Source organism: Galeopterus variegatus, unplaced genomic scaffold (genome assembly GCF_000696425.1).
Source record: "Galeopterus variegatus unplaced genomic scaffold, G_variegatus-3.0.2 Scaffold3605, whole genome shotgun sequence".
Classification (NCBI taxonomy): Eukaryota; Metazoa; Chordata; class Mammalia; order Dermoptera; family Cynocephalidae; genus Galeopterus; species Galeopterus variegatus.
This window is the reverse complement of record NW_007729716.1, coordinates 188832-212537: the sequence shown is the minus strand read 5'-3', so window position 1 is coordinate 212537 and position 23706 is coordinate 188832. Positions and strand designations below refer to the sequence as shown.

At 42.1% G+C, this 23706-nt stretch overlaps 1 protein-coding gene across 1 annotated transcript in view; it reads right to left on the bottom strand.

Annotated features, from left to right (window-relative positions):
- The window catches only part of CEP89 (centrosomal protein 89kDa), a gene marked incomplete at its 3' end in the record, with an annotated part of 44704 nt that overhangs the window by 1377 nt on the left and 19621 nt on the right, over window positions 1–23706 (bottom strand). Inside the window, exons 5-13 of the mRNA XM_008585528.1 lie at window positions 22810–22912; window positions 17765–17793; window positions 16779–16821; window positions 13355–13576; window positions 11306–11448; window positions 7687–7737; window positions 7442–7525; window positions 5058–5161; window positions 1999–2114 (exon numbers count right to left, since the gene is read on the bottom strand). Of these exons, the coding sequence (XP_008583750.1) occupies window positions 1999–2114; window positions 5058–5161; window positions 7442–7525; window positions 7687–7737; window positions 11306–11448; window positions 13355–13576; window positions 16779–16821; window positions 17765–17793; window positions 22810–22912 (895 nt within the window). The remainder of the gene's footprint in view (window positions 1–1998; window positions 2115–5057; window positions 5162–7441; window positions 7526–7686; window positions 7738–11305; window positions 11449–13354; window positions 13577–16778; window positions 16822–17764; window positions 17794–22809; window positions 22913–23706) is intronic.

Genomic DNA, 23706 nt, shown 5'->3' with positions numbered 1-23706 from the left:
GCGAACCGGCGCCGGGCACGAAAAAAAAAAAAAAAAAAAAAAAAAAAAAAAAAAAAAAAAAGGATCTTTTTTTTTTTTCCTTTTTGTCTTTTTTCGTGACCAGTAACGGGAGGATCGCAACCCTCAGTGTTGCGCCCGTACCGCGACCGGCAACGGGATCGCAACCCTCGGTGTCACGCCTGCACCGCGCTCAACCAGTGAGTGGACCGGTCTGTATATGGGATCCGAACCCTCGGAGGGAGCGCCACCGCGCTCCCAAGCGCCGCACTCTACTGAGTGTGCCACCGGGCCGGCCCATAAAAACGATTTTTTAAAAGTCTTTTGGAGAGTTATAAATTAATGCCAAAGGCCTTGTACTTAGAAATTACTGTCCCTATATTAAGCACTCATTAAATGTCCACTTTTTTACTAGGGCTCACTATAATATTTAACAAGACACGATTCCAATCTTCAAGGAACTTACTTTCCAAAGACTGAAGCCTTAAATCATACACAGATGTACAAACGTGTATCATGATGCTGTCCCAAAAACTGCAAGATTTTCAAGATTTTTAAGGACATCAAACATAGCCAGACTAAGAACCGAATTTACTGTTTTTTCTTCCCTTTCCTCATTAAATCTTTATATGTCCTGTATCTAAAGTGAATCATAAATATTTTCATCCTCCGTGAAACGGAAGTATGTAATAATAAGATATTTCCTGGGCATCTGTTGAAACTAGCACTTAGAAGTATTACGGTGAAAAACTTTAAATCTTTCTACTCTATGAAAACATTTAGTTGATCAACATGAGTAGCTATTTCTGGAGAATAGAAAAATGACATAGGCAACTGACTGAATCACACAGGTCAAAAGGTTTGCCCTGCCCCACATGACTAGAAGAATCATTACACCTGTTCAGATCTGGTAAGTTGGAAAAAATTAAGCTCGGTAAGTAGAAAATTAATTTCCCTGTCATCTCCAATCCTGAAAACAAAGATAGGAGGCTCAACAACTCTATCTCTCCTCCTGTCCTCAACAATGCCAGAGTAAAGGCAAACACTCCTGGGCCACACAGGTCTATAGAGAGGGCCTGTGGAGGAAATTCCTATAGGACTCTTCCAGAAATGATCTCATCTTTAAATATGGCCTCGTTATCAGAAACAGGTGAAATGGAAATACTAGCCCAGTAGCTTCATCAATGGCAGAGGCTGGTAATGAACTTTTGCACAGTGTTGAAATGGGAGTCATTAAACAAACAGGTGCAGAAAGGAAGATGGAAAGGAGGGGTTACATTGGGCCATGCAAGACAGCTTATATTTCAGCCTCTGTCCTATATCATTCTTCACTGGAAAAGAAAAATCAGTAAGGCAAAGGAAGAAAATGCCACTATCTTTTGTGCTCATAACTTTTGGTTTTAATCAAAGCAGAAGAAATGACTATTAACTTGGCCCACTTTGAAGTCCACTGTCATATGCTGTGAGGCTCCTAGGGGTGGGGAGGGACACATGGGGAGACAGGACACTCAGAGAAGGTATTTGACAGAGATCTAACCTACAGAGGTTTAACTTGCAATGCTCACAGCTTTGAAGGAAGGGGAAGAGCACAGATAAGTTGTTTAGAGAGTGAACTGTTCAACTTATTTACTTGTTCAACAAATATTTGGAAAGAGATCCTTGGATTGTTTCAAATATTTACCTGACATGATTTTTCTCATTTCTAAGGCACTATTGTACCCTAAAACCCTCATGTTATTCTGCTGAGTCTAAAGCTATCACAATTGATTTATGAAACACAGAATGATTCGAGCGACACTGTGGAGTCTAAGAGAAAGCAATCAATGCATTAAGAGTAATGGCTGGAAATGATACAAATAGTATTTCAGTAAAGAAGAAAATATTTTAAAGAACATGATTTCCACCATTTTCAATTGGGGGCCCTTTACAGGAGGTGGGTACAAGTGTAAAATGTCACAAGTGACATCACAGCATCACTGTTACTCACTGGAAAGACCTCACCTTCTTGGAGATGCTCCTGGTGGGTGTCCTTGGCTTTCGTTTGCTGAATCTCCAACTGTTCTATCAACAACTTGTTTTCCTCTAAAACCAGTTCTGCTTGAGCCTGAAGCTGACGCCTATAATTGATTTATTACAAAATTAAATACTGCAATTCAGGTACTGAATGATTTCAGAAACACTCCAGAGTCTGTAAGAAAGCAATTGGTGTATTATAGATAATGGATATCTGGACATGTTTTAATGTCAAACATTATCATCATTATTATTATTATTATTTTGGTGGCTGGCTGGTACAGGGATTGAACCCTGAACCTTGGTGTTATCAGCACCATGCTCCAACCAACTGAGGTAACTGGCCAGTCTGTCAAACATGTTATTAACACAGCCAGCAAATCTGCCACTTGCAATAAGTGGGGGAAAGAAAAGAAATGAAGTTTGAATTATGGACTGATTCAGTAACTTTTTAAAATGTAAAATTTCAAACATATATACATGTAAAGAGAATAGAATAATGAACTCATTTAAACAGTACCCCATTTAAACAATCATCAAATGGCCAGTCTTGTTTCAGCTATATAAATCTCCAATCCTCCTACCCACTGGACTATTTTGAAGCCCATATGGAATATCTTTAGGGAATTTAGAAAGCTGTCATTTTAATTAAAAAATACTCATTCATAATCAGTAGCATATTTGCCAAAAAAATTACTTTGTTAGAAGGCTTTGAAATGAAAACTGTACTAATATAACCCTATTCTTAATTTAACCTTAATTTAAGTCTTAATTTAACCATGAGAAAATCCTTTCCTTACAGATGGTACAATGTTAATCCCAGTACAGCTCAACCTTCATGACCACAAATTCCAGTTAGAACGAGCTGAAGGGACCTTAGAAATCGTCTGGTTAAATGTTTACCACCCACAGTACACTGTAAACCAGTAAACTGTCTTGATTTTTCACTTTACACTCAAAAGGTAAGGTGGAGGAAGGCGAGAAAAAAGATGAAAGGAGTCAGGCCATAACAATGATCTCATCCGGACAGCGGCTCCTTGGTGCTGGGGAGGTGTTGCTACCTGCTACCAGCACCCACTGGGGGGGTGGGGAGCTCACCCAAGCTGGCCTGCTCCAGCCTCATTTCTGCCTCAAACAGAGCAGATGCACTTTGGTCTGTTTTACATTTTTGAATTCTCTATAATTTAATTAATTAATTAATATTAATTCATTAATTTAATGAATTAATATTAATTAATTCATTGAGTTAATTATAATATAATTCCCTATATTTCCTTCACTCATTTATTTGTTCATTCTTCTTTCCTTCCTCTCTCCTGTCATTCCTTTCTTTTTTAAATAAAAGGGGTCCCCCATTCCTAAAAAACAGTTGAAAACTTTGGATTTAGTTTAATATTCCCTCCCATTCTATAGGTAAACGAATAGGACCATTAAGTCTGAGGTTACACAGTTGGCCAGGGGAGTAAGGAAAAGAAATGTAGACAAACTATTGCAGCCCAGAAGTTCATCAAGAAATTACTGGAAACTAAGTAGAAAGCTTCTGCGGAAGTGATGTCTGAGTGCCGAGTGCTTTGCACAGGCCTAGCAGCTGCACAGCTGTGCAGGGACAGGGAGCAGCAAGGAGGCTCAGGGAAGGGCCTCACAAGGTCACAGATCTGCCTCTGGAATACAATGCTTTAGAGCCCAGAAACCCTCCCCAGCTGTAGCACAGTGACAGCTTGCCCCAGTTGCACAGGCCACCTCACCAGGGCAGAGGGCAAAGTTAAATCCTGACGAACGCAGGAGTGGAGAACACTGGAGGACCATGGATCTGAAAGCGGGGAATATCTTTCCTTCATCTCATTTACTAATTATTTTTATTTTAAGGACATATATACAGGTTTAACTTATGGCTATAGATAAGGTTAGAGAAAGAATCTGAAGTTCCAAATTCTCACAAGGGTGTGTGAGACCCAGTCTGACTAAGCTGGTTTCCAGGGTGCTGTTCAAAGAGGGTTTGAGGGGAGACATACTAGGAACCTGACAAAAGAAAATCCAAGTTCAGCAGGGGAAGTCACAGTGTACCAAGATACAATAGCTGCCCAGGCCAGTCCGACCTGACACCTCAGTGACTATAAAATCAGGGAGAACTGACCTTATGGTAAGAATGCTGTTGACTCCACTCCAGACTTCTGGACATCACATATGCAAAATATTTCATTTTTTTCAGTGATGTTGAGACATTTTCAAAGTACTTAAATATAACATACCTATCCACAGTGATTAATTTTTGTTTCCTTAGTCTTGCCTGGATATTGCCTTTAGACTTTTAAAGACATTTACTTTTTCTAATTCTGTTAACAGGCATTTGTTGCTGCCATGCTGGATACGCGGCCACACACAAAAATGAACAGGACATGGTCCTGCCCTTTCAGAGCTCACAAAGGAGAAGAGGGAGACAGATGTAGAGACAGACAAGACAGGGAGGCGCACTGTGGCAAGTACTGGGACAGGGTGTATGTTTAGGGTTATGTCAGAGACAAGGGAGCAATAACTCTGCCTCTACTGCAGGGAGAGCTACTGACAACTGTCATCTGAGCAGGGCCCTAAAAGGTGAGTGGAACTGCAAAGGGACATTCAGGGGAGAGAGCAGCATCAGTAACAGACTAAAATGAGGGCAACCTCAGCCGTCAGGGAATCGGGCAGAGCAGACGGGAGCTGGTTGTTCCAAATCCCTGGGAGCCATCGCAGGTATCTAACAAAGCCTGTGACTTGCCAGGTTGGGGATGGGAAAACTGCCCTAGAAAAATAGCACCTCAGAAAGTAAAGATGGGAAAAGCAAGTATATTCAGGTTTGAGAACCTATTTAGAATTTTTAAAGTCATCTTTAAAAGACAAATTTAGGATAATTTACTAGAATTTCATTGTATCTTATTAATTTCTTAGAAACTCCTCCTTAAAATCATTTAGTTAAAAATTGTACTTATGTATTTGGTAATTTTATAAGGTTTATTCCTATTATCTTTTGTTTTCTATTAGCAAAATACCAGAAACACAACACCACTTGCCATTCCTCCCTGGTAACAGGACTACTCTTATTTAACTCTTGGTGCAATTCTTCATTTTCTTTCACCACTTCTTGGACTCGCATCCTAAACATTCTCATTTCCTCCTGAAATAAAATTTATGTAAATTGTAATACACATATACACACACATCTATATTTCTTAGTTCTAGTGCTGTTGCTGTGGCTAAAATCAAATGTGAGTAGCCATTTGGCAAAGTCTCACAATAGCACCAGCTTGGTACCAGTACCAAGTGCCTGCCCTCAGGGAGCTTACAGTTTAGTGAGAAAACACAAGGGACAACTGCAATGCCCAGTACAAGGGACAAGGAATCTCAGCTTTTAAATATTCAATTCCTAATTTGATAACATTTTTCTTTTTTTTTTTTTGTCTTTTTTCGTGTCCGGCAACGGATCGCAACCCTCAGTGTCGCGCCCGTACTGGACCAGGACCGGCAACGGGATCGCAACCCTCGGTGTCGCGCCCATACCTCGCCCAGCCAGTGAGCGGGAACCGGTCTGTATGTGGGATCCGAACCCTCGGCGGGAGCGCCACCGTGCTCTCAAGCGGCGCACTGTAGCAGTATCGGCCGGCCCCGATAACATTTTTCTATAACTGCCAAATACTTAAAAAATTGAAAAGGGGAAAAGGCAGAGATGTCCATCAACACTGTAATCTTTCCTTTGTTTAAAGACTTTCGAGGATAAATTGGAGTTTTTTATAAAAGAATAAGAACTTTCCATCCTTATTGAAAGCCTGTTTTGAAGGAAAGGGGTTAGTTAGCATGGGGACTGGAGGCTCCAATTTCGCCCCAGGACAACCATGACAAAGCCCTTTCTTAAAGTCATCAGGCCCTGCAGCTTCCTCAGCCATTAGCCCAATGCCAGGACTGCTGCTTGGCCTATTTGGACTCCTAGCAGCCTGTGTCTGTTTTCAACTCCTCTCAGTCTGCCTTTATGGCATTTCTGCTTGCCTCTGTCTCCATGGCTTTTCTCAGCCAGCCCTTGGCCAGTTTCTGTGTCCTTTGGTCTCCTTTGGTAAGAATCTTAGGTACCAATATTTACTGTGCGGTGCTGCTAAATATTCTTCTCCCAGGTATCAGACATTTATGCTTACACCTGTTTAACTTAATTAAGGCAGCATTCCCAAGTAACTTTTCCTTTTCTTGCCTTTCTGCCCAGACACGTGCACCAATTGCTGGCAGTCCATTTGGCTCTTTTATGGAACAGGGGTCAGGCAAACTAATGTCTGCAGCCAGCCGTCAGTTTTTGTGAATAAAGTTTCATTGGAACACAGCCTCACCCATCATTTACATGTTATCTACGGCTGCTTTCATGCTATAACAGCAGAGTTGAGTATTGCAAACAGTAACTGCATGGCCCACAAAGCCTAAAAAATCTATTAACTGGCTATTTATGGAAAAAGTATGGTGACCCCGATTTAGAAAGGGCAACAAAATAATTTTATTAATTATTAGGTTGATATTTAACCAATTAGTACAAGATTAATTCATGCTCTTAAAAAATTAAGCGTCCAACAGGGAGACTAGAAGAAAAGTTTCAAAATTGCATTACATGGGACATGTACACAGGACAGCATGACTGAAGAACAGGCTGGGAGACTCTTAAAGGATCCTCCAGCTCAGGATCCCATAACAACCAACACTTCTCTCCCTGGATCCTTCCAATTCCAGAGATCTATTTGGCCATTTAAATGAGGAACCCAGAGGTATGCAGCATGGAAAGGCACAGGACGTATCTACAAAACCAGCCCAGGCTTAGTCTCCTGTATAATTAGAATGAGCTTCACTGCCAGAAGCCATCCCCATGAAACAGAGGTGAACAAAGTAGAAATGAATAAAAACCTCGCTTCCTAACCACTTCCAACAGCTCAATAATTGGACTTCTCTGGGGTCAGCTCTTCCTAAAATTAAGCAGTATCTAATTTTGCCTAAAGCATCCCTAGCCTATTACCTTCTCTGTCTGCTCAAATGTTTCTTCTTATGGTGGTGTGTGCAGCTTCGGAGTCCCAGGGAAGAAGTGCCTCCCCACTGCTGCCTTCCACACTGCACCCAAGATCCCAGCCCACACGGGGCTGCCTGTCCAGGAAAGCACCCTGTCCCTCCAAATCTTTCCCTTCTATCCCTGCCCACACTTCCTGTTCTGCCAGTCACTCCCTTACTTCCTCCTCCTTCCTTCTTTCCCTCTCTTTCCTTCTTCCCCTCCCTCTGTCCCTGCCACACACCTGCCTATCTGCCTTCCTTCCTTCCACAAACAATTGATTATCTACTATATGTTGGGCATACCTACATCCAAAATGTTTCTGCAAAGTTTGAAATGGCCTTATTTTTATAAACCATGTCTCTTTTGGGACATTTGCCAACCTACCTCAAGGGTACAACTGAACTCGTCCTTCTCTTTCATTCTATCTTCATAAGCCAGCAACAAGGGGCACAGGTACTTTATATCCAACTGAAGATAATGGAGTAAAGGAAGGTTACTATTACCGATAACTAAACACAATCAGCACATTTTTTAAAAGGCAAGAAAATACACTTATTTTGGAATGGTTTTTAATAGCTATGTAAATACAGCCCAGAAATGATTGGCCTGAAATTAAATGTTTCACTTACCAACCAGGGTGGTATAGGGCCCTTTGATGGGAGGCCTTCAATTTTTAAACTCTAAGAATAAAACACATATTAAAGACAAATTAAACTACACTTCATCTGAAATTTCAAGTCTAAAATATTCTTAATCTAGACTCAGCATCACCTATCTATGCATCTAAATGTATATATATATGCATGCGTGTGTGTGTGGGTGTGTGTGTGTGTGTATATATGAACAATTTTTTTCTGAAATGCTTGAGTGTAACTTAAACATATAATGCTCCCTTCCCTCTAATTACTTCAGTGTGTATTTCCTAAAAACAAAAATATTCATTTACTTAACCATAATACTATCATAAAAATCAGGAAATCAACACTGACACAACACTGTTTTCTAACCTATAGACCATCTTCAAATTTCATCTATTTTCCCACTAATGTCCTCTTCTGATCTTGGATCCAATCCAGGTTCACGTGTTGCATTTAGTCAATTTTTTCTAGTCCTTTTAACTCTTAAACATATCTAGTAATTTATTACTGGATTCTGAACTTTTATTTTTTTGGCAGTTGGTCAGTATAGGGATCTGAACCCTTGACCTTGGTGTTGCAAGGCTGCACTCGAACCAACTGAACCAACTGACCAGCCTAATTCTGGACTTTCTGAATGTTACATTTTGAGTGTCTGGATTTTGTTGTCTTCCTTTAAAGAAAGTTGGTTTACTTTTTTTCTTTTTTGCAGCCTCTTAAGTTGCTTGTGGATCAGCCTGAAGCTTGTTGGTTTTTTGGTGTTATAACACTGTATTCTAACGAACTGAGCTAACCAGCCAGCCCCCAGCTTGATGCTTTTGAGGCTTGTTTTTCACCCTGGTTATGGTTGGTCTGTAGTAGCCTTTACTGAAAGGCTAGTTTAGCCATAATACTAAGGCATGGCCCTTCTGGGTGCTTTACTCAATGCCACAGTGTTCAACAAGGTCTTGCCATTGTGACTGGTCAGAACTCAAAGGTCTCCCAGTGCTGTGCAAATTCTGGGAACCATTCAGCTCACAGCTTCCTGTACTTTTTTCCTGCCCAACCTCATGAAGTTTTATCCTACACATGTGCAGATTAGTATTCAACAAAAGACTCCAAGGAACCCCATGCAGATCTATGCAGCTCTTTCTGTCCATAGCTCCTTCCTTTCTGGTATTCTTGCTCTACAAATTCTAGCCTCCTCAGCTTCCCCAAACTTAAATCTGCCTCCTGGACTCAGAGAAATTGCTGTGCTCTGCTTGGTTCCTCCATCCTGCTCTGTGAACTGAGATTGCCTCCAGACAGAAGGCAGAGGTAATCATAAGGCTCATCTATTTATCTTCCTGCTCTCGAGGATCAGAGTCTGGTGTCGCATGCTGTCTGATGTGTGTAAATAGTTGCATTATACGAGGTTAGCTCAAAAAGTTCATGGAAAGATTTGTATATCTTTTAATTCTATTTTCCACAGACATTTTGAAGTACCATCATATAGTCTGTCTAGTTTTTTAGTTGTTCACAGCAAGAGAATAAATTTGGTACAGAAACTATGGCCCTGAAGGAATAATTCCTTATTTAACAAAAATTTTCCAATGCAGTCTCCTTAATATCCATCTCGTCATTTTTCTTTTCTTTTTTTTTTTTTTTTGGGGGGGGGGGTGTTGGACAACTGGCCAGTGCAGGGATTGAACCATGGATCTTGGTGTTATGAACCATCAGCACTAAGCTTTAAACAAGTGAGCTAATTGGCCAGCCTTCATCACCCATTCATTCAGGAAATATGTGAACTCACTAAGTCATTACAGACATTGCAGCAGAATCCTTGTTTTCAAGGATTTTATGATCTAATAACAGAGATAAGTCTATTATCTCTGAACATAATACAGAAACATAGTACAGAGTAGAATGCTATAAATGCATTAAGAGTGGTACAAACAAAAGTCTGCAATGGTTTTTTTTTTTTTTGTCTTTTTGACTTTTTCCGTGTCCGGCAACGGAGCGCAACCCTCAGTGTTGCCCCCGTACCGGACCGGGGACCGGCAACGGGATTGCAACCCTCGGCGTTGCTCCCGCACCTCGCTCAGCCAGTGAGCGGGAACCGGTCCGTATGTGGGATCCGAACCCTCGGGCGGGAGCGCCGCCGCATTTCCCAAGTGGCGCACTTATCCAGTGCGCCACCGGGCCGGCCCCTGCAATGGTTTAAAACAGAGAGTGAGATCACTTCTGGCTGGAGTGATGAGGGAAGACTGTCATGGAGAATGTGGCATTTGCACAGGACAGAAGAGAGGTGGGGGTGATGGTGAGGCAGGGCAGGGTGATGGGGAGGTTGTCCCTATGCCTCCTTATACTGCCTACCCATAGCTATAGTAAGTGCTGACCTAGGAAGCATGTTTTAGATCATGTGACCCTAAGAAATTTTTTTTTTATTTAAATGTTAGTATTATGCTAAGTGAAAGAAGTCAGTCACAAAAGATCAGAAAATGTATGATTCCATCTATATGAAATGTTCAGAATAGGCAAATCCATAGAGACAGAAAATAGATTAGCAATTGCTAGGGGCTTAGATGAGGGGAGTAGGCAATGGAGGAAAATGGGGAGGGAATGCTAACAGGTAGGAAAGTTCTTTTTTTTTTTGTCTTTTTTTTTTTTTATATATGAGAAATGCTCAATAAATGTATATTAAATTGAGTCTGCTGACTATTGAAATGACAACTCTTTGTAAGAGAAAAGCCCTATATAAATATAACATTGTTAAACATAAAGATCAATATTAGGCAGTTCCTTGGTACATAATTCGTTTAAGCCTAAGACTCAGGAAAAGCAGCGAGATGTGCTTTTACTACCTCCTCCTTCAGGTGGGCTTCAGTTTCTTTTCTGTTTATTTTAACCTCGCAAGTTGAAAACCATTCCCTTGAGATCAGAATAACTGCCTCCTTTCAATTCTTATTAACTTTACACATTTCTCAAAGAGTAAGGGGTCAGGCCTATCCCTTTCTGATTTTTTTTTTTTTGTCTTTTTCCGTGTCCGGCAACGGATCGCAACCCTCAGTGTCGCCCCTGTACCGGACCGGGACCGGCAATGGGATCACAACCCTCGGTGTTGCTCCCGCGCCTCGCTCAGCCAGTGAGCAGGAACCGGTCTGGAAAGTTCTTGATGTGATAAAAATGCTCTAAAATTGATTGTGCAGTGGCTGCATTATTCTGTGAATACACTGAATTGTATACTTTTAAAATGGGTATGAATTGGATGGTATATGAATTACATCTCAAAGCTGTTATTTAAAAAGAATTAATACTCAGCCCCATTCAAAAACAAACTCAGAAGCCCAAGAGGCCCTGAACTCTCAGGAGCCATGTGAGAACACCCTGTGTCCCTGGCTTCCCCTCCCTTGACCCCAGCCAGGGCTAGACAGCTTTGCGTCCTCCACCTGTGCTGGCACGTGTCCCTCACATCCCTGAGTTTTCTCAGTGCAAGAAGGAAGGAAGAACAGTTCCTAGAAAGACCGTGCTTTGGACGTATTATTTTTTATACCAAGTTATAATAAATAAGAACCCTTCAGAATTGAAAAACAATTCAACAGAAAAGTCTAAAAAAAATCTGAAAAGTCTGATTTTTCATAATTGGAAACATTACCTCTTCCTTGGACAAATGCCTGAATTTTGTTTGATATCGACTCAGTTCTACATTCAAACGATGGACAATCATTTTCAACCCATCATTTTCGTCCACCAGTTCCTGAACTTGTTTTCTTAGATAAAGTAATTCAGGTGTAGTGCCTAGTGGGGAAAAAAAAATCAGTTAAATATTATATTACAAGAAATTATATTAAATTTATCAAGGTTTTATATAAATTGCTAATCATTTGCCTTTTTTTTTTTCCTTTTAGGCTTCATAGAGACAGCAAAGTATACATATATATGTATAAATGAAAAACGTTACCAAGTTTTTTAACACTGAATACACCATGTTGTTTTGGAAGTTTGTGGAAATTTTTGCATATACGATAAAGTAAAATAAAAATTTTAAGTTGAAAAGGAATACTCATTGTTTCAGACAGTGTAAAAATATATGCCTCGAAAACCATATAGAATAGAAAATTTATTAGAACAAAAAACCTTCCCACATAACAGCAATTAGAAAACATAATAGAAAATAGATCTGACAATGTAACAACAGCACAAATAACATAAAGTATCAAGAAAGAAATGTGCCTAACACAAGAAATATGCAGGGTTTATATGAAGAAAACTACACCATCTTACTTAAGGCCTACTGTGGTTTGAATATGGTTCCCAAAATTCATCTGTTAGATACTTAATCCCCAAAGCAACAGTGTTGAGAGGTGGGACTTTTAAGATGCAATTAGGTCATGAGGGCAGATAATGTCATTATCACAGATGTAGGTTAATTATCATGAGAATGTGTTTGTTATAAAAGTGTGTTCAGCCCTCTCTTGCTGCTCTCTCTCCTTCCCCCTTCCCCCCTATGCTCTCTTGCTTCCGCCTTCTGCCAGGGGATGACACTGCATGAAAGTCCTTGCCAGATGTGGGCCCCTCGACTTTGGACTTCCCAGCCTCCAGAAGGGTAAGAAATAAATTTCTGTTCTTTACAAATTACCCAGTGTCAGGTATCCTATTACAGCAGCACAAACGAACTAAGGCAAGGCTATATTAGTCTTACATAAATATTAAAAAGTATAGAGAAAATATTGGTGAATATTTATATAATATTAGAGTTAAAAAAGACTTGACACCAAGGGCGTAAGTCACAAAAGAAAACCATCTTATAGATTTAGCTGAATTATCAACCAACTAAGAAAATATTACACACACGACAAAGGGCTAAAATCTTTAATATGTAAAGAGTTCCTCCAAATCAATAAGGAAAAGCCAAGTGTCTCAACTTAAAGTGAGCAAATTTATGGAGGAGAAAGAAAATAACTTGCAAAGATACATAAAAAAAAAAATTCAAGCTCATTTATAATGAAAGAAATATGGCTGGCTGTTTAGCTCAGTTGGTTAGAGTGTAGTGCTGATAACACCAAGGTTAAGGGTTCGGATCCCCTTACTGGTCAGCCACCAAAAAAAAAAAAACAAACATAAAAAACAAAATAAAACTAATAATAATAATAATAAAAGAAATACAAAATAAAAATGGGATTTCTTTTTTTTTTTTGCCTATCAAATTAAGAAGGAAAATATAAATCTTATCATTGGTAAGTATGTATAAAAGAGGCACTTTTATATGCTGCTCATGGGGATAAAAACTGATATGAAATATATGTAAGATAGTATGCTAAGCATCAAGTTCCAAGAGAAGTATTGAAATTTCTTTAGCACAACAATAATAATAATTTAGCAGAGGAAATCAAATTTCAACAAGCACTGGCCCGCGGCCTACACAGAGGGTGGGGAGGGGAGGCCAGGAGTAGGCCAGGCAGCACGTGTAGCGGAGGGGAGGGTCACACAGAGGCTACGAAAAAGAAGAAACAAACAAACAAAAATTTCAACAAGCATAAGGATACTAATGAAAGAACCTTAAATATTACAACAAAAATATCAACAACATAAGTATCAGCAAATATCACAACATAAAACATAAAACATTAATTTTCAAAATAAATAATAAAACGAGTAAAGTCCTGTTCGTTCCTTTAATAAAAAACCTGATACTTGTCCCCACCTTCCTGAGATGATGTTTTCTCAGCCTTTTTCAGCCTTCCATTGTCTTTTTCCATTTGCTTAAGTTTTAATTGTAGTTCTTTCATTGCTTGTTTCATTAGTTTTAGTTCAAGGGTAAGGGTTTGATTGTTCTTATTGTTTAGGAGCAAATTTTCTTCTTTTAATTCCTCAAACTTTTCTTTGGTTATTTCTATGTATCTTTGACGTGCTCTACCAGCTATATCTGAAAAGGTACAGAGAAAAAGTTTTAAAATATTAATTGATATTTACAATTTTACTCCAAAATCCCACGAGACTTTATTCCAAAAACTGCATGAGCAACTACTGTCATGCCTGGTGCTGTGTTCTTCGGTCCCTGGAAAGAGAAGGGCTCGTCCAGGAAGGAGTGAGTGAGTGGCAGGAAGAGTGGTGGCAGAGTGCGAGAGGTAGGAGCCGTAGCAGACCCTTGTGTACCATGATGCAGGTGGAGGGTCCATCCTGCAGGCCAGCAGGAGCCGCAAGGGCTTCTAGGCAGAGGTGTGAAAAAGAAGAGGCAGACCAGCAGGGAAGGAAGCTACTGGAATGAGGCTCAACCCAGAGGCTCTGAGGGGCAGCACCAGAGTGGGGACAGACAGGAAGGGACATATGAGAGGACTCAGGGGCTAAAACCCGACAGGGCTTAATGGCTGAGTGGGTGTGGGCAGTGAGGGATAAGCAAATAGAGGAGGACTGCCAAGGTCTGTGGTTTGGAGACACTTACCCAGACAAGGCACAAAGTGGAGAGCAAGTGTGGGGACAAAAGTGGGGGGAGGCAAACTCAGGTTAGGGTACAGGCCCAAAGCTCTGAAGGCAGCCTTGGCTGGAGAGAGACTGAGGAGCCACCAGCACCTGAAGGCACCAGGGAGAGGAGAAAACAAAAAGTCACAAAGGAGTGTGAGAAGGAGTAGCAAGACAGTTTCATGAGCACAGAGGAGAACAGCTCTTTGACATCTAGTGAGCTTTTGTGTTTCTCCTTTATCCTTGACCCACGGCTACAATTTCGGAATTCAAGCTGTTAGCTCACTATGTGTCTGTGTCCAAAATTCAGAAAGGTCTTTACCTCTTTTTGTTTAAGTGTGCAAGGTTTTCCTATCTCTGGAGGATACTAATCAATTAGATTATAAAGTATCTCAAATTAAAGGAACTCTACTCTGAGCTCCTTGAGCTTTCAATTTATATTGGCTTATAGATATAAATAAATACATACAGAAATTCAATGTTATCCAAAATTTAGAAAATAAGGTAACTTCTAATACTTTAAATGTGCTAAACAGTTCTTAGAAAAACTAAAAATTGTTTTAAGAATCCCAGTTCACATATTTGGTAAATGAGACTAAATAATCTTGGTTTGAAAAAAAAAAAAAAAAAAAAAAAAGAAGGAATAGAGGAAAGGTTGGAGGAAAACAGAGTGGTGTTCCATGGAGAAATATACTCATAAGAAGTCAAAGGAGGTGAGAACTCCAACAGGCCCCCTGACCAGGGATGCCTCCCAGCAAAGGTGGAGGCAGACACAGAACTTCTGTGAGAAGGTAAGGGTGGGGGGCTGGTGGCTCTGAAACACACACATACCCAGTCCCTAGAACATGAAAGGAGAGGCAACGAAATGGGCAATTCCACAAGTACACTGAGAACAAGAAGGGAACCACGAGGAAGCCCAGAGAGAAAGCAGTTGAGATCAGATTGAAGATGGAAGCCACAGCCTAAAATATGCCAGGAGAGCTCAACTACAAAAGGTGGGGGTGACTCCAGGGACATGCCTTGCTCTAGTAGGAGTGGGGACACAAAGTGACCTAGAAAGAGCTGATGCAGGGTCCAGCTAGAACAACAGAGTGGGAGTAGCAAGGGGTCAACCTCCTGGGCCAGGCAGCAGCAGCAGAAGTGTGTGCCCCTCTCCGGGCAGTACATAGAGGCCCAGAGGTCAGAGAGGCAGGGCAGGCCAGGGGGCTAGAGAAATCCAGGAGGGAGGGGGGTCCACACCTCCTGCCTGTCCACACCTCCTGCCTGTCCCCATCAGTCACTGCAGACAAGCTGTGCACCTGGCAGCCCAGCTGGTTTCCCCTCTCTAAGCAGCCTGCAGTAAACAGACACAGCATCCTCAGACGGGACACCACGGACTCTCGAGGACCAAGGTTAGCACACTGCCTCAAACGATCACACATCTGAGCCAAGAAAAGCAACAAAGTCAAATGAGAGGAGAAAGAGGGGCACAGACTGCAGGAGTGAAATAAGCATAGCTAAGATTTGCAGAGAGACTGTAGCCAATGTCTCATTAGAAATCGTGCGAATTAACATTTTGATTAATAACACAAAATCAAAGGATGGGCTGACTAGCAGAATACACAGAATGAAGAATAAACATGTGGGCTAGAAGTTAGAGCCCCAGTGATCTTCCAGAATACAGCATGAAAAACAACGAAATAAAAAGGCTGAAAATAGGGCCGGCCCGGTAGCGCACTGGAGAGTGCGCCCCTTGGGAGTGCGGCGACGCTCCCGCCGAGGGTTCGGATCCCATGTGGAGACCGGTTCCTGCTCACTGGCTGAGCGCGATGCGGGCGCAACACCGAGGGTTGCGATCCCGTTACCGGTCAGTAAAAAAGACAAAAAAAAGGAAAAAAAAAAAAAAAAAAAGGCTGAAAAAAAAGTCAATCTGACATGGAGGACAGACTTAAAATAGGATTTAGTTAGAGCCCCAGTGATCTTCCAGAATACAGCATGAAAAACAACGAAATAAAAAGGCTGAAAAGAGGGCCGGCCCGGTAGCGCACTGGAGAGTGCGCCCCTTGGGAGTGCGGCGACGCTCCCGCCGAGGGTTCGGATCCCATGTGGAGACCGGTTCCTGCTCACTGGCTGAGCGCGATGCGGGCGCAACACCGAGGGTTGCGATCCCGTTACCGGTCAGTAAAAAAGACAAAAAAAAGGAAAAAAAAAAAAAAAGAAAGGCTGAAAATAAAGTCAATCTGACATGGAGGACAGACTTAAAATAGGATTTTCAGACTAGTGATGCAAGACATAACAGCCCCAAACAGCAAAATCCACTGTGGAGACTACTGAAAGTCCCCAAACTGTACAGGAGGATGTATCCCATAAAGCATCTCTAGACCTCTCACTCTGCCTCCAGAACCTGAGCAAAGCACTCATCTGCATACACCCGACCCCTGGATCTGGTCATATCCCACAGGTCCACACCACTCCCCGGGATCTGAGTTTGGATCCTCAGTGTTGGGATCCTGTCTTTTGGGGAAAAGACGGAAGTTCAACAACTAATACTTCGCAATTCCAGTAAAAAGGACAGAGCAACAGCCTTTACAGGGAAAAGAAAAAGTGACTTTACTTTCAAAAGAAATTATTCTGGGTATTCTCTAGAACAATACGCTTTCCCACCATAGTGAAATTCAAAAGGCAAATACCTGGAGGAGGTGGAGGTTTTTCACATAATGGAGGGTTTTCATCCTAGGGAACAAAAAACGTAAGAGGAATGAATGAAGAGTCTTAGCACCTCCTAAAAGTTGACTGACACGAGAAGCTGTCAGCACATATCACATACTTAAGCATACTTTCCCCCTTACTTTTGGCTCTTGTGGTTCTTAGTTTGCTTTACCTTTAGAAAGTTTAAAATCTACTGTTTCTTATAACTAAATCTTAAACCTTAAGGGTCTTCCCCTCCAGGTGGGTTCTCTGAGACAGAAAGGGAAGTCCTGTCCCAGCTCTTTTCCTGCCTTTTTGCCCGTGAGCTGTGTCTGTATCTTTCCATGCAGACCGCCTGAGTGACAGAGGTCAGTTCACATTCTAAATCCTGTTTTAAGGCTGGGAACACTGAGCAGAGATGCACAAAGCCAACTCCAACCAGGCCTTTTCTCACTGCAATATGCAAAAAAGACCCCATCTACTGTAATGCAGCATGTTTGCAAAATGCTGAGAAAAGAATATAATAAGACCTTGCTTTTCAATCCAAAACTTAGAGAAAAGGGAAGGCTTTGACCTTTTGCTAATTTTTCCATTATATGTCTGTGTGATATTGTTTCTAATTTCTGCTGAAAACGTAGGTAAGATTATAAATGAACTTTACCGAGAAATGTCTTATTTTTAAGTTCCTATCACATCGTACAATTAAAAACTTAAGTAGAACTATTTCTGTATTTGCAAATTAGTTACTGAAATTATCTATTCATTCCACAAATTAAGTGATTTCTAACTTTTCAATACATTACTTTCATTATTAAGCTACGGAAAATATGAGTTTCCTCATGTTTTAAAAGTATTTAAAAGAAATATTCACTAGGAAAGAACTTTTTTAAGGGAAGATTTTCCCACAAATCACAAGAATTGTTTAAAAATTATGGTGGAAATTCTATTTACTGAGAATATTGGTTTCTTTAAAAAAAAAAAATCTTACCTTTAAATTCAGAACAGAGTATTTACTATCTGATAAAAAAAAAAGAAAGAAAACTTTTAAAAATAGATAAAGAAGTCTGACAACTCAAAAGAGTACAATCACAGAAACTTTCCTCCTACAGATGAGCAAGACGAGGTCCTGGGCAGGGACATGGGGCAAGCTGGTCCCAGGGCAAGGCCGGGAACTGGACTCCGAATTCCTTGTCTCTCTCATCCATGCTCACTCCTGAGCAGGACCCAGGCCAAACTCTTCAGGGTAACCCTGGCCCCTTCCCCTGCTGGGCTCCTCCCCGCCCTTCCAACACTCCCCCACCCCTATGCTCTTTCTACATGTTCTACCCACCAGCCCCCAAATGGGCCAAGGCTGGACTCCTGTCTGCCTATCCTGCCTAGAAGTAGCATCCAACTTGGTCAGAAAAACAGTTGTTCTTTGAAGCCAACTGCCTCAGTGATAAAGATGAAAACGAATCCTGCTCCATTACTCATCTGCCACACAATGGTAATTCAGGTACTCCATGAAGAAGGTGACCCCAGTTTGCCTGTACACTTTGCTACAGTGAAAACTTGGACATCCAGGTTGCTTTTAACTTCCTACTACTGATCTGCAGACTATAAATAAGTGGCTGAAAATAAACAATTGTGCAAAAAATGAAAAACATTCTACAGAATTCAGAAAACAGACAAAATATTTTAAAATGCTAAATCTACTTCCTGGCTTATTAAAATGACCAATACTTGAACAACTAATCACCAAAGAGCTTATTTTTGACCAAAAAGTCATGTTGATCAACTGGATTTAACCAAAATGCTTTTGGTCAATGTCCTGGGGCAGCCTGGACTACCATACACATTCGTCACATGAAGACAACCCACCCTGTCCTTCCCAGTCCAGCCTAGTCCACCTCCTTTCCTGCCACCTTCTCTAACTGGCAGGCAACGTTACCCACTCCCCCGGTCCTTGTGCCCACCTCAGCAGCCCAGCCTGTGCTTGCAATCTGCACATCCTCCTCTATGACTGAATGTGAGGGCCTGTGGCTCTGTCACCCGTAGCACATAGTAGGTGCTGACTGATGAACAATGTTGAAAATAATATGACAAGGAAAAAATCTACATTTCTAATAACACTTTAAAAATAGTCTTGAGGGCCAGCCCGGTGGTGCACTGGATAAGTGCGCCGCTTGGGAAGCGCGGCGGCGCTCCCACCGAGGGTTCGGATCCCACATACGGACCGGTTCCCGCTCACTGGCTGAGCGAGGCGCGGGGGCAGCACCGAGGGTTGCGATCCCGTTGCCGGTCCCCGGTCCGGTACGGGGGCAACACTGAGGGTTGCGATCCGTTGCTGGACACGGAAAAAGACAAAAGACAAAAAAAATAAATAAATAAATAAAAAAATAAAAATAGTCTTGATTTGGTTTCCTGCAATGTTATATCGGATCTTACCACTTTCATATTTAATGGAGTCTCCTATATCCCACTTAAATTCTTCACAAAATAAAGCTGGGGGGGGGGGCAGGGAACTAAAAATAAGAAGGGAGAATAGTATGTACAGAGGTCCAGTGGCAGGAGGGAACGTCAGGGCATTGAGGAAATAAAAGAACACCAGGGTGAGAATGGTTGGCAGAGGCCAGGTTGTGGCACATGTTGCGGCCCTGGGAAACCGCACAAGAGATCTAAATTGAAAGGGTATGGGGTGCATGGAGTACCTGGGGGCGGGAGGGGACACTACCACATTTGTGTTTTAAACATAGTGGGCACTCTGCATGTGTACATTTATCTGCTGGCTGAGTGGATAAATGAACGGAATCACATAGCAGCAGTTGGTCACACAGCGTCATGAGCTGGGAGAAGAAACCTGGGCACAGCACACAATAAATGGAATCTGAAGCAGGGCGGCAGGGTGCAAGTGCTTAGAAGAGTAGAGAGAAGGGCCTAGACAGCCTTGGAGAACCCCACCATTTAATGGGCAGGTAGAGGAAGATGGGCCTACAAGGAGATGAGGGAGGGGCGCCCAGGGAGGCAGGAGGAAATGAAGAGAGCAAGATGTCATGGAGGCCAGGGGACAGATGGGTTTTAAGACAGCCAAAGCTGTCATCCATGTGGAATGCTCCTGAGAAGTCATATAGATGAAGCCAGAAAATCATCCACCATATTTAACATGAAGTCCTCTGGTCTGGTGGGGGAATGAAGAGAGAAGTCAGATTGGAGCGGGTTGAGGAGACACTGTCAGATGAGGAAAGGGAGAAGGTGTGGAGAGATGTGTCACTTGACAAATTTGGCTGTTGAGGAGAAGAACGGGAAAGCACCAGCAGGAGGAGACTGTGGGATCAAAGAAGGGAGAGGGTCGGCAAAAAATCTAGGGAGGGGAACGATGTCCACGCGTAAGAACTTGGCAGCTCTGACCAAGGGAGCTGACGCCTTGACCAAAGGACTTGAATGTCTGGTCTCCTTGGCAGGGGTATCAGTAGAGTGCACAGTGAGGCACCAGGCTACCATAGCCTTCGTCTTTAGACATAATTATCACTAGCATCAAAGGAAGGTGCTGTGCTTTCCATGTGTGACTTAATTATCCTTATAGCAATCTGATGACAGAAACACTCTAACTTAGCCAAGTCCTGTATCTCCTGGAAATGACCAAGGCAAGAACTAAACCACTAAAAGTCAGGGCTCCTGATGTCCCCGAATCACCCATGTCGGATTCCCCAAGGTACTTGTTAAAAATATAAACTTCTGGCCCATCCCAGAGCCATGGAATTAGAATTTGGAGTGTGAATCTTTTTTACAAGTATCCAGGGACTTCTTATGCCCACCCAAAACAAGAACCACTGCTGAAGCTGCAGTCCCTCCCAATCACCACCTGTGCTCCAAATTCATGCTGCCAGCTGTGCGGTGGTCACTGCCTCTCAGCTCACTGCCTGCTTGTGTCACTACATTTCCACCCTGCTAGCTGGGGAGATGATAACCTTCAACAGTAGAGGGCGCTGGAGGGACAGTGGAGGAGAAGGGGATTTGCTTCCTGATTCTGGCCTGTTTTTCTCCCTTCCTTCCTTCCTTTCTTTTTTTCCTGGGTTTTTTTGTTTGTTTGTTTTGTTTTTTTGGTGGACTGCAATGTGCAGCACCCCAGCATAGGTGGCTTCTCCTGGCACCCCACCCCAGAGGGTAGCCTCCCAGTGAGTTTCATTAGGGCAGCACCTCAACAAACTTCTCCACCAGCCAGCAGGCCACAGCCATACCCTCCCCACCAAGGTCTAGATCTCAGCTCTTCCAGATTTGTTTCTTCCTCAGATGGTCTGCAGCAGTCCCAGAGATAGTGGCTGCTCCCTCTATATGCTATTCTTTCATTCTTGAGCATTCTCTTTACCTCTTATAGGCAATCCTGTTATAATTAATAATTCTGCTTTCTCTGTTCAAATCACTATGTGGGTTCTATCTCCTGATTGGATCCTGACTGCTACATGATACATCAGGCCACACAACACAGATATTAGAAAAGGGAGGAGAGAAGATATTCAGAATGTCTTATGAGATGAAAAGAAGCAGGCAACAAAATAGCGTGTATTTTATTTATACACACACACACACACACACACACTCTCTCTCTCAATTGTTAAAAGCAATTATCTATGGGAGCACAATTATATGTTTAGCTAAACATAGAAACTGGATAAATTTCAATATTCATTTAGAAATTAATTTTATGATGCTGTCCTAAGTATTAAAATACAGGTTATACTTAAATCATTCAAAGTTTGGCATGTTCACACATGTGCACAAAGTATTTGATAGATATTTACACACTGGGAGACACAATTATGGTCTGACTTTGGAGTTTTGGCAGATCTGGGTTCAAATTCTGGCAAGTTTCCCTACTAGCTTTTTTTGGGTGCGTGTGATCCGAACCCTCGGGCGGGAGCGCCGCCGCGCTTCCCAAGCGGCGCACTATCCAGTGCGCCACCGGGCCGGCCCTAGCTTTAGATACTTCTGTATTTGAGTTTTATTTATTTTTTTACAGCAAGAAAGTATTTCTTCTATAATTAAAAAAGAGATACACTTTTTACGTGAATTGAATACTAAAAAATTTGGCAACTAACCAGTAGGTATTTTCTGGCCCAGGTGTTACTAGGCTGGCATTCTGCTTTCCAGGCAGTCACTTTGTGGACTGATTTAGGTAAACATTCCCTGAGCCCAAGCAACTCTGAGGGTCCTGACAAAGCAGTCATTGGTTGCCCACTGTATGCCACGTTGTCTTTCTTACTTCTCAAACGTAAGCCCCCTCTGAGGAAACTGAAAACTGTTCCTCCCTTTGCTATAATGCACCAGATTCTCTAATTGTGCCAAATAAAATATATAAATACAGTTGGTGCTGCACAGTGACAGAACTGAATTGGAAACATGTCCGCACCCATTTATCCATCATAAAGCCATCTTTACTGATGCCCCACTGTGGGCCAGGCCCTGCCCCAGACACTGGGGCTAGCGTGGTAAACTAGACAGATCACTCGTCCATTCCAGGGAGCAACAGGCACCAGGAGGCGCAGGGAGAGGAGTGTGTTGGGCTTCACAGCGTGGGTCAGAACTCTAGTCCCCATGTGTCCTCTCACGGCTCAGAGAACAGACAAAAGGGGCTCAAGAATGAGCACTTCATACTTTAATGACAGCCTAACATCCAGGAAATTGATTGTGGAATAACTTATCTTCAGGGAAAATAAATTTTAGGTAAATTCCTACTTAAAAATTATGAAGCCACTTGTGCAATGGCTATAAGTAACCAATATTCATTGCCACAAAGTGTTGTCATATTTTATAAAGTTCCTCTCACGGCTCAGAGAACAGACAAAAGGGGCTCAAGAATGAGCACTTCATACTTTAATGACAGCCTAACATCCAGGAAATTGATTGTGGAATAACTTATCTTCAGGGAAAATAAATTTTAGGTAAATTCCTACTTAAAAATTATGAAGCCACTTGTGCAATGGCTATAAGTAACCAATATTCATTGCCACAAAGTGTTGTCATATTATTTTATAAAGTTTTTTTTTTTTTTTTTACCTTTTTGTTGTGTATGCTGTAGTATCAGAGGTGAGCCTGGAAACTCATCTTGCTCAGAAATATTTTCATCATCGTCAGTGTCTATCCCATGTGACAATGGCACCTTTTGTTACAAAAAATGAAGGAAAAAACGTGATAAATGTTACCTGTATAAAATGTCCTCCTAATAAACTCAAATGTCTTATTTCTTACCTACCCCACTACTACCCTCCTCCCTGAGCACCTCAGCTGCTTTCCTTACTGAGACACGAAAGGGCCACACGTGGTGGAGCTGGATGAAACTTCCAGGCCCTCAGGAAAAGCCCAGATGGCAAAGGCAACACCATCCAAGTTATGCTTAGGCTATGGAGAGCTTCATATCGCATCCAAGCAGCCCGGGCAGTATTCCTTCCTCCTTCCTGCCAGGCACCAACCCAGCAAAAGGGGCTGCCTCTGGCCTACTCTGTATAGCACCCAATACCATCCTACCCCAGCAATGACACATTTATTAGTGTCTGTGGGATAAGAATTGCAGATCTGCCCTGGAGAGCCCTCATCCAAGCAATTGTTTGGGATTGAGGCCCGTTATGTTTGCTGACCATGTGAGTCCACTGTAAATGTCATTTCCTGCTGGAATGGAACCTCTACTGTCTGTGAGCAGCTCCTACATAGGTATCATGAAGGTGGCAGACCATGGAGCTGTCCCTTGGAGACCTGTGTGCTAGGTATGGGACCAACTCTGACAAGGAGACAATCCTACTAGCAGGGCTCTAGGCAGCAGAGACAGAGGCTGCCCAAGAGGAAGAGTGGTGGTAAACTATGAGTGGTGCTCTCTGGGTTGGCCTCTCTTCTGCTACTCTGATTCTTCAGTAAAATCTTGCTTTTGTGATCACCTTGGTTCAGCTGTGTCATGTTGCA